At 44.6% G+C, this 12,264-nt stretch overlaps 1 protein-coding gene across 1 annotated transcript in view; it reads right to left on the bottom strand.

Moving 5' to 3' along the window:
* iqch (IQ motif containing H) overlaps positions 1-12,264 on the bottom strand; it is a 245,774-nt gene that overhangs the window by 24,232 nt on the left and 209,278 nt on the right. Inside the window, exon 19 of the mRNA XM_065002854.1 lies at positions 1,287-1,445. Coding sequence (XP_064858926.1) covers positions 1,287-1,445 — 159 coding nt within the window. The remainder of the gene's footprint in view (positions 1-1,286; positions 1,446-12,264) is intronic.

Below are 12,264 nucleotides of genomic sequence, written 5' to 3'. Positions count from 1 at the left end.
ATGTGGAGGTAGTGGAGGATGTGGAGGTGGTAGAGGAGGAGGTGGTGGTGGTGGAGGATGTGGAGGTGGTGGAGGAGGTGGAGGTGGTGGAGGATGTGGTGGTGGTGGAGGAGGAGGTGGTGGTGGTGGAGGATGTGGAGGTGGTGGAGGAGGAGAATGTGGAGGTGTTGGTGGAGGATGTGGAGGTGGTGGAGGGGATGTGGAGGTGGTGGAGGATGTGGATGTGGTGGAGGAGGATGTGGAGTGGGTGGAGGATGTGGAGGTGGTGGAGGATGTGGAGGAGGTGGAGGTGGTGGAGGAGGAGAATGTGGAGGTGTTGGTGGAGGATGTGAAGGAGGATGTGGAGGTGGTGGAGGAGGATGTGGAGGTGGTGGAGGATGTGGATGTGGAGGTGGTGGAGGAGGATGTGGATGTGGAGGTGGTGGAGGAGGATGTGGAGTGGGTGGAGGATGTGGAGGTGGTAGAGGAGGTGGAGGATGTGGAGGTGGTGGAGGATGTGGAGGAGGTGGAGGTAGTGGAGGAGGAGAATGTGGAGGTGTTGGTGGAGGATGTGAAGGAGGATGTGGAGGTGGTGGAGGAGGATGTGGAGCGGTGGAGGAGGTTGTGGAGGTGGTGGAGGATGTGGAGGTGGTGGTGGATGTGGAGGTGGTGGAGGAGGATGTGGAGGTGGTGGAGGATGTGGAGGAGGTGGAGGAGGAGGTAGTGGTGCTGGAGGATGTGGAGGTGGTGGAGGAGGATGTGGAGGTGGTGGAGGAGGGAGGTGGTGGAGGATGTGGAGGTGATGGAGGAGGAGGTGGTGGAGGAGGAAGATGTGGAGGTGGTGGAGGATGTGGAGGTGGTGGAGGAGGTGGTGGAAGTGGAGGTGGTGGAGGAGGTGGTGGTGCTGGAGGATGTGGAGGTGGTGGAGGAGGAGGTGGTGGAGGATGTGGAGGTGATGGAGGTGGAGGTGGTGGAGGAGGTGGTGGTGGAAGATGTGGAGGTGGTGGAGGATGTGGAGGTGGTGGAGGAGGTGGTGGAAGTGGAGGTGGTGGAAGTGGAGGTGGTGGAGGACGTGGAGATGATGGTGGTGGTTGGTGAGAAGCAGGTTGTTGGTGGTAGGGTTGGTGAGAAGCAGGTTGTTGATGGTAGGGGTGGTGAGAAGCAGGTTGTTGGTGGTAGGAGGGTGGGGGTCAGAAACAGGTTGGTGGGGGTCATAGGGACATTCTACAGGAAGAAACAGGATTCTAAAACATATTGTAAAATCTGTTTGAAGATAACAGAGATGAGAAACTAAAGGAACTGCCTACAGCAGTTTCTTTGGATCCTTTCTGACGCAGGAAGGGCTTGGTGAGGGGGACCTCCAGACGACTGGTCCGACAGTCCAGGCTTCCCCCCGTCATCATGAGCATCAGCTGGGTCATGGCCAACTGGTTACTATAGCTCAGGTCCAGGTCCACTGCCCACACCTAAAGAGAACAATAGCTGTTGTCACACCCACATCACATCACCACTTAGATACTAAGTCAATGAACTGACATGAAAATAACTAAAATGGCTTTTTCTTATCCTAACATCTTTTCATAGTGGCAATGTTTAGTTTCTATCAGGACTGATGGTGTGTTTCAGGACTGATGGTGTGTTTCTATCAGGACTGGTGGTGTGTTTCTATCAGGACTGATGGTGTGTTTCAGGACTGATGGTGTGTTTCAGGACTGATGGTGTGTTTCTATCTGATGGTGTGTTTCTATCAGGACTGATGGTGTGTTTCAGGACTGATGGTGTGTTTCTATCTGATGGTGTGTTTACATTTACATTACATTTAAGTCATTTAGCAGACGCTCTTATCCAGAGCGACTTAAAAATTGTTTCTATCAGGACTGATGGTGTGTTTCTATCTGATGGTGTGTTTCTATCAGGACTGATGGTGTGTTTCTATCAGGACTGATGGTGTGTTTCAGGACTGATGGTGTGTTTCTATCAGGACTGATGGTGTGTTTCAGGACTGATGGTGTGTTTCAGGACTGATGGTGTGTTTCAGGACTGATGGTGTGTTTCCATCAGGACTGATGGTGTGTTTCAGGACTGATGGTGTGTTTCAGGACTGATGGTGTGTTTCTATCAGGACTGATGGTGTGTTTCAGGACTGATGGTGTGTTTCTATCAGGACTGATGGTGTGTTTCTATCAGGACTGATGGTGTGTTTCAGGACTGATGGTGTGTTTCAGGACTGATGGTGTGTTTCAGGACTGATGGTGTGTTTCAGGACTGATGGTGTGTTTCTATCAGGACTGATGGTGTGTTTCAGGACTGATGGTGTGTTTCAGGACTGATGGTGTGTTTCAGGACTGATGGTGTGTTTCTATCAGGACTGATGGTGTGTTTCTATCAGGACTGATGGTGTGTTTCTATCAGGACTGATGGTGTGTTTCTATCAGGACTGATGGTGTGTTTCAGGACTGATGGTGTGTTTCAGGACTGATGGTGTGTTTCAGGACTGATGGTGTGTTTCTATCAGGACTGATGGTGTGTTTCAGGACTGATGGTGTGTTTCAGGACTGATGGTGTGTTTCTTCAGGACTGATGGTGTGTTTCTATGGTGTGTTTCAGGACTGATGGTGTGTTTCAGGACTGATGGTGTGTTTCTATCATGGTGTGGACTGATGGTGTGTTTCTATCAGGACTGATGGTGTGTTTCAGGACTGATGGTGTGTTTCAGGACTGATGGTGTGTTTCAGGACTGATGGTGTGTTTCAGGACTGATGGTGTGTTTCTATCAGGACTGATGGTGTGTTTCAGGACTGATGGTGTGTTTCAGGACTGATGGTGTGTTTCAGGACTGATGGTGTGTTTCTATCAGGACTGATGGTGTGTTTCAGGACTGATGGTGTGTTTCAGGACTGATGGTGTGTTTCTGATGGTGTGTTTCAGGACTGATGGTGTGTTTCAGGACTGATGGTGTGTTTCTATCAGGACTGATGGTGTGTTTCAGGACTGATGGTGTGTTTCAGGACTGATGGTGTGTTTCAGGACTGATGGTGTGTTTCAGGACTGATGGTGTTCAGGCTCTTTAGTACTTTCTGCACATCAACATTAAAGGAAAACAACTCCACATTCAAACAGAAACAAACTGGTTTAATATAAAAACCAACAAGCATTAATAGTAATCATATATATATATATAGATAGATATAGATAGAGATAGATATTATTATATAGATAGATATCATTATATATAGAGATATATATACAGTGCCTTGCGAAAGTATTCGGCCCCCTTGAACTTTGCGACCTTTTGCCACATTTCAGGCTTCAAACATAAAGATATAATACTAACATAATTTTGCACGCCCAATTTTTCAGTTTTTTGATTTGTTAAAAAAGTTTGAAATATCCAATAAATGTCGTTCCACTTCATGATTGTGTCCCACTTGTTGTTGATTCTTCACAAAAAAATACAGTTTTATATCTTTATGTTTGAAGCCTGAAATGTGGCAAAAGGTCGCAAAGTTCAAGGGGGCCGAATACTTTCGCAAGGCACTGTATATGGGGGCGGCAGGGTAGCCTAGTGGTTAGCGCGTTGGACTAGTAACTGGAAGGTTGCAAGTTCAAACCCCCGAGCTGCAAGGTACAAATCTGTCGTTCTGCCCCTGAACAGGCAGTTAACCCACTGTTCCTAGGCCGTCATTGTAAATAAAAATTTGTTCTTAACTGACTTGCCTAGTTAAATAAGGTAAAATAAAAAAAAAAAAAAAAAAAAAAAATATATATATATATATATATATAGAGAGAGAGTGTGAGAGTGAGATATATATATAGATATATAGATATAGTCCTTAAGGTCTTAGCTTCATCAGGTATCAATCAACATTATTACATTATTACATTATTAACATTATTACATTATTAACATTATTAACATTATTACATTATTAACATTATTACATTATTAACATTATTAACATTATTACATTATTAACATTATTAACATTATTACATTATTACATTATTAACATTATTAACATTATTACATTATTAACATTATTACATTATTAACATTATTAACATTATTACATTATTAACATTATTAACATTATTACATTATTAACATTATTACATTATTAACATTATTAACATTATTACATTATTAACATTATTAACATTATTAACATTATTACATTATTAACATTATTACATTATTAACATTATTACATTATTACATTATTAACATTATTAACATTATTACATTATTAACATTATTACATTATTACCATTATTACATTATTACATTATTACATTATTACATTATTAACATTAATACATTAATACATTATTACATTATTACATTAATACATTATTACATTATTAACATTATTAACATTATTAACATTATTAACATGATTACATTATTAACATTATTAACATTATTACATTATTAACATTATTACATTATTAACATTATTACATTATTAACATTATTACATTATTACATTATTAACATTATTACATTATTAACATTATTACATTATTAACATTATTACATTAAACATTATTACATTATTACATTATTAACATTATTACATTATTAACATTATTACATTATTAACATTATTACATTAATACATTATTAACATTATTACATTAATACATTATTACATTATTAACATTATTACATTATTAATACATTATTACATTAATACATTATTACATTATTACATTATTAACATTATTAACATTATTACATTATTACATTATTAACATTATTACATTATTACATTATTACATTAATACATTATTAACATTATTACATTATTAACATTAATACATTATTACATTATTAACATTATTACATTATTAACATTAATACATTATTACATTATTAACATTATTACATTAATACATTATTAACATTATTACATTATTACATTATTAACATTATTACATTATTACATTATTAACATTATTACATTAATACATTATTACATTATTACATTAATACATTATTACATTATTAACATTATTACATTATTACATTAATACATTATTACATTAATACATTATTAACATTATTAACATTATTACATTATTAACATTATTACATTATTAACATTAATACATTATTACATTAATACATTATTACATTAATACATTATTACATTATTACATTATTACATTATTAACATTAATACATCATTACATTATTAACATTATTACATTATTACATTATTAACATTATTACATTATTAACATTATTACATTATTAACATTATTACATTATTAACATTATTACATTATGTACATTATTACATTAATACATTATTAACATTATTACATTATTACATTATTAACATTACATTATTAACATTATTACATTATTACATTATTAACATTATTACATTATTACATTATTAACATTATTACATTATTAACATTATTACATTATTACATTATTAACATTATTACATTATTAACATTATTACATTATTTACATTATTACATTAATACATTATTACATTATTATTGGACAGTGTAGAACTGCTGCATTAGTACCTTTTAAGTCCTGATGATATTATCCACCGTGAGAGGCATTAGGGGAGAGAAACACTGTTAATAACTCCTGCTTTAGAGGACACTACAGCTTATAAGGCTAGCCTCTCGTGTGTGTGTGTGTGTGTGTGTGTGTGTGTGTGTGTGTGTTCAGCAGATCTCCACAGAGACGGAGAGACTCATTCCAGAACGTGTGTATGGCTGCATGGTAAATGACATCATTAGAGGTATATTAAGGGGGTCGTGACTGGTCATCTGGTCGTGGCCCACTGTTTAAAAACTTGGCTAATTTCCCCATAATAACCTTGGTAGTTCCTCCCAAATGGCACCCTATTCCCTATGTAGTGCACTACTTCAGACCAGGGTCCATGGACATCTAGTCTAAAGTAGTGCACTACAGAGTGAATAGTTGTTAAAAACCAAACAGCAGTGGGAGCTCAGTCACCTGGCGCTCCTCACAGTAAACACTGCTGCTGAACACACAAATGGCTGCTTGCTTCCTGAACCACACACACACGCACACAAGCATGCACACGCACAGACTAACAGACACACGCGTGCACACGCACAGACTAACAGACACACGCGTGCACACGCACAGACTAACAGACACAAGCGTGCACACGCACCAGATAACAGACACACGCGTGCACACGCACAGACTAACAGACACAAGCATGCACACGCACAAGATAACAGACACAAGCATGCACACGCACAAGATAACAGACACAAGCATGCACACGCACAGACTAACAGACACAAGCGTGCACACGCACAAACAGACAGACACAGACGTGCACACTCACAAACAGACAAACACATGCAAAAACAGACACAAGCATGCACACTGATACACAGATCCCAACCCCAGCATTACACTGACTACACTAATGTGCACACGACTACACTAACTATCCCAACATCATTACCCACTGACTACACACAGCATTACCCACTGACTACACACATCCCAACAGCATTACACTGACTACACATGCTATCCCAACCCCAGCATTACACTGACACACACATCCCACCCCACACACCCACACACACTAAGGCTTGCTATCCCACACACAGACTACACTAAGAACCCAGCATTACCCACTGACTACAAGGCTTGCTATCCCAACCCCCATTACCCACTGACTACACAGGCTTGCTATCCCAACCCCATCATTACCCACTGACTACACAACCCACTGTACTAGCAGGCTGGCAACAGCATCTGCCAGGCTCTGAAAGGACTACAGCAGGGTTCCATTAGACTAAGGTTGCTATCCCAACCCCTGTCTGACCCACTGACTACAGCTGATGTTTCAGCATTACCCACTGACTACACTAATGCTATGAGCTATCCCAACCCCATCATTACCCACTGACTACACTAAGCATTACCCACACTAAGGCTTGCTATCCCAACCCCAGCATTACCCACTGACTACACTAAGGGCTTGCTATCCCAACCCCAGCATTACCCACTGACTACACTAAGGGTTGCTATCCCAACCCCCATCATTACCCACTGACTACACTAAGGTCTTATCCCAACCCCATCATTACCCACTGACTACACTAAGGCTTGCTATCCCAACCCCATCATTACCCACTGACTACACTAAGGCTTGCTATCCCAACCCCATCACTACTACACTAAGGTTTGCTATCCCAACCCCTACACTAAGGCTTGCTATCCCAACCCCAGCTTCTCCCAACCCCAGCATTACCCACTCTGCTATCCCAACACCCCATCATTACCCCTGACTACACTAAGGCTTGCTATCCCAACCCCAGCATTACCCACTGACTACACTAAGGGTTGCTATCCCAACCCCCATTACCCACTGACTACACTAAGGCTTGCTATCCCAACCCCAGCATTACCCTGACTACACTAAGGCTTCTTCATTACCCACTGACTACACTAAGGGTCCCAACCCCAGCATTACCCACTGACTACACAGGCTTGCTATCCAACCCCATCATTACCCACTGACTACACTAAGGCTTGCTATCCCAACCCCAGCATTACCCACTGACTACACTAAGCTATCCCAACCCAGCATTACCCACTGACTTCTCTATCCCAACCCCAGCATTACCCACTGACTACACTAAGGCTTGCTATCCCAACCCCAGCACCCACTGACTTAAGGCTCTCTTGCTATCCTTCCATCATTACCCACTGACTACACACTGAGCATTCACTGGGCTTGCTATCCCAACCCCAGCATTACCCACATACACTAAGGCTTGCTATCCCAACCCCAGCATTATCCACTCCACTAAGGCTTGCTATCCCAACCCCATCATTACCCACTGACTACACTTCTTCCCAACCCCATCATTACCCACTGTACACTGGGTCTATCCCAACCCCAGCATTACCACTGACTACACTAAGGGTCTATCCCAACCCCAGCATTTAGGCTTGCTATCCCAACCCCATCATTACCCACTTCTCTGCTATCCCAACCCCATCATTACCCACTGACTACACTAAGGCTTGCTATCCCAACCCCATCATTACCCACTGACTACACTAAGGCTTGCTATCCCAACCCCAGCATTACCCACTGACTACACTAAGGGTTGCTATCCCAACCCCAGCATTACCCACTGACTACACTAAGGCTTGCTATCCCAACCCCTCCCTAAGGGTTGCTATCCCAACCCCATCATTACCCACTGACTACACTAAGGCTTGCTATCCCAACCCCAGCATTACCCACTGACTACACTAAGGCTTGCTATCCCAACCCCAGCATTACCCACTGACTACACTAAGGCTTGCTATCCCAACCCCAGCATTACCCACTGACTACACTAAGGCTTGCTATTCATTACCCACTGACTACACTAAGGCTTGCTATCCCAACCCCAGCATTACCCACTGAGGCTTGCTATCCCAACCCCAGCATTACCCACTATCCCAACCCCATCTACCCACTGACTACACTAAGGCTTGCTATCCCAACCCCCAACCCCATCATTACCCTCTGACTACACTAAGGCTTGCTATCCCAACCCCAGCATTACCCACTGACTACACTCTTGCTTATCCCAACCCCATCATTCTGACTACACTAAGGGTTGCTATCCCAACCCCAGCATTACCCACTGACTACACTAAGGGTTGCTATCCCAACCCCAGCATTACCCACTGACTACACTAAGGGTTGCTATCCCAACCCCAGCATTACCCACTGACTACACTAAGGGTTGCTATCCCAACCCCAGCATTACCCACTGACTACACTAAGGGTCGCTATCCCAACCCCAGCATTATCCACTGACTACACTAAGGGTAGCTATCCAAACCCCACCCCAGCATTACCCACTGACTACACTAAGGGTCGCTATCCCTACCCCACCCCAGCATTATCCACTGACTACACTAAGGGTAGCTCTGCGTCAGTTGAGGCTCATGCCAAAGTGGACACTGGGCACTAAGGACAGATCTGAGTACAGCCTGTAAACCCTATCTATTTATCCTGTGTTAACTAAAACCCCTGTCAGATGAATACCAGGCACTAGGGTGAGCGATGGACTGACACACACACACACACACACACACACACACACACACACACACACACACACACACACACACACACACACACACACACAGTAAGAACCCAACCCCCCCTCCAATGTCTGCCTCCTTCATTGTCAGCGTTAACAAAGGACAGTACAGCAGCTGGCCTCTGTAGGCTCTGTAGAGGTTCCATTAGAACCCTGTCTGATACTCCAGCTGATGTTTCAGTCACACTACAATGTGAGGACAGCACATGAGAGGAGGGGGGGACGACAAGGGTAAAAATAAACCCTATCTGGTCTTCTTAATCTCTGTCCTGGGTCACATGACCCTCCCTGGTCTTCTTATTCTCTGTCCTGGGTCACATGACCCTCCCTGGTCTTCTTATTCTCTGTCCTGGGTCACATGACCCTCCCTGGTCTTCTTATTCTCTGTTCTGGGTCACATGACCCTCCCTGGTCTTCTTATTCTCTGCCCTGGGTCACATGACCCTCCCTGGTCTTCTTATTCTCTGTCCTGGGTCACATGACCCTCCCTGGTCTTCTTATTCTCTGTTCTGGGTCACATGACCCTCCCCGGTCTTCTTATTCTCTGTCCTGGGTCACATGACCCTCCCTGGTCTTCTTATTCTCTGTCCTGGGTCACATGACCCTCCCTGGTCTTCTTATTCTCTGTCCTGGGTCACATGACCCTCCCTGGTCTTCTTATTCTCTGTCCTGGGTCACATGACCCTCCCTGGTCTTCTTAAACTCTGTCTTGGGTCACATGACCCTCCCTTGTCTTCTTATTCTCTGTCCTGGGTCACATGACCCTCCCTGGTCTTCTTATTCTCTGTCCTGGGTCACATGACCCTCCCCACCATACTGATTGGTCTCCGTCGACCACACACCATACTGATTGGTCTCTGTCGACCACACACCATACTGATTGGTCTCCGTCGTCCACACACCATACTGATTGGTCTCTGTCGACCACACACCATACTGATTGGTCTCCGTCGTCCACACACCATACTGATTGGTCTCTGTCGACCACACACCATACTGATTGGTCTCCGTTGGCCACACACCATACTGATTGGTCTCCGTTGGCCACACACCATACTGATTGGTCTCTGTCGACCATACACCATACTGATTGGTCTCCGTCGACCACACACCATACTGATTGGCATTGACTACTTCGTGGCATTCCTTGTAGGAAAGATGTAACACTCAGTACTCAGTATAACATTAATGAACATGTCCCTGCTACAACTACATGTCAAAGGTTTGTCTCAGACTGTCTGGTGGTGACACTGCACCCCCCGAAGACACTGACCCTCCCAACCCCGAAGACACTGACCCCCCTAACCCCAAAGACACTGAACCCCCCAACCCCGAAGACACTGCCCCCCCCAAAGACACTGCCCCCCTATGAAGACACTGCCCCACCACCAAAGACACTGCCCCACCACCAAAGACACTGCCCCACCACCAAAGACACTGCCCCACCACCAAAGACACTGACCCCCCGCCCCCAAAGACACTGCCCCACCACCAAAGACACTGCCCCCCCCACCACCAAAGACACTGCCCCACCACCAAAGACACTGCCCCCACCCCCCGAATACAAATTAATCCACAAACACAAAAATAATTTGTTACATGTCTGATATAATTGCGTTTTCATGAATTTGATGTTGTAATCTTTAATTTAAAGACCAGGGACACGGAAGTATGAAGTAGGAACGGGCCACTTGCACAGGGTATTCTATCAGCCGCGTGTCACGGAAACCATTCCACAGCCCCTTCTGGATCAATACTTGAGTCAATACAGCCGCCTGCTAGAGGCTGAGGTTAAACTACCATGAAGTAATCTGCTTCCAACGTCATCAATCAACCCATGTCTCAACACAAATACAACCCCAGAGAGGTTGAAGACAAAGTGACTGGACTATGTACATATGTACGTTGTTCTAAGTAGACCGGTCAAACATCGTCAGAATACTGTAAGCATCCGGCCTGGGGTCCAAGCATCCGGCCTGGGAGCCAAGCATCCATCCTGGGGTCCAAGCATCCGGCCTGGGGTCCAAGCATCCGGCCTGGGGTCCAAGCATCCGGCCTGGGATCCAAGCATCCAGCCTGGGGTCCAAGCATCCAGCCTGGGGTCCAAGCATCCAGCCTGGGGTCCAAGCATCCATCCTGGGATCCAAGCATCCATCCTGGGATCCAAGCATCCGGCCTGGGATCCAAGCATCCATCCTGGGATCCAAGCATCCATCCTGGGATCCAAGCATCCGGCCTGGGATCCAAGCATCCATCCTGGGGTCCAAGCATCAGCCTGGTATCCAAGCATCCATCCTGGGATCCAAGCATCCGGCCTGGGATCCAAGCATCCGGCCTGGATCCAAGCATCCATCCTGGGATCCAAGCATCCGGCCTGGGGTCCAAGCATCCGGCCTGGGGTCCAAGCATCCATCCTGGGTCCAAGCATCCATCCTGGGATCCAAGCATCCGGCCTGGGGTCCAAGCATCCATCCTGGGATCCAAGCATCCGGCCTGGGGTCCAAGCATCCGGCCTGGGGTCCAAGCATCCATCCTGGGGTCCAAGCATCCGGCCTGGGGTCCAAGCATCCATCCTGGGATCCAAGCATCCATCCTGGGATCCAAGCATCCGGCCTGGGATCCAAGCATCCATCCTGGGATCCAAGCATCCATCCTGGGATCCAAGCATCCGGCCTGGGATCCAAGCATCCATCCTGGGATCCAAGCATCCATCCTGGGGTCCAAGCATCCATCCTGGGATCCAAAGTGACATGATGAAACTGAGCATAATCAGTCTTGATTCCAGGGCCTCGTAATCACAAAGCATCTCAGAAGTAGAAAAACTGATATTGAGACCAATTTTTCCTTTCAATTAATAACGAATAAGAGGAGATGACATGATCTGAGACACTGTGAATATGAGCCCCGGCTATCCAGTCACAGGGCCAAACACAGACAGTCAGACAGAACATCCCCCCCCAGAAGCAGTCAATCAGATCTCTTTAGAATGACCTATAGATAGCCTAAATAGACCCCTGCCACCCTGCCTGTCTAGGGGTTGTTATAAGGTCAGAGGGCACCATCAGTTTATTGACACAATAAGAGCTGGCAGTTTATTAGATGGTTCTGCTCTCTGTCTATCCTGGAGAAGTAGGGGGGGAGAGAGACATCTAT

The sequence above is a fragment of the Oncorhynchus nerka genome, linkage group LG17, assembly GCF_034236695.1.
Source record: "Oncorhynchus nerka isolate Pitt River linkage group LG17, Oner_Uvic_2.0, whole genome shotgun sequence".
Lineage (NCBI taxonomy): Eukaryota > Metazoa > Chordata > Actinopteri > Salmoniformes > Salmonidae > Oncorhynchus > Oncorhynchus nerka.
This window is presented reverse-complemented; position numbering and strand designations above follow the sequence as displayed.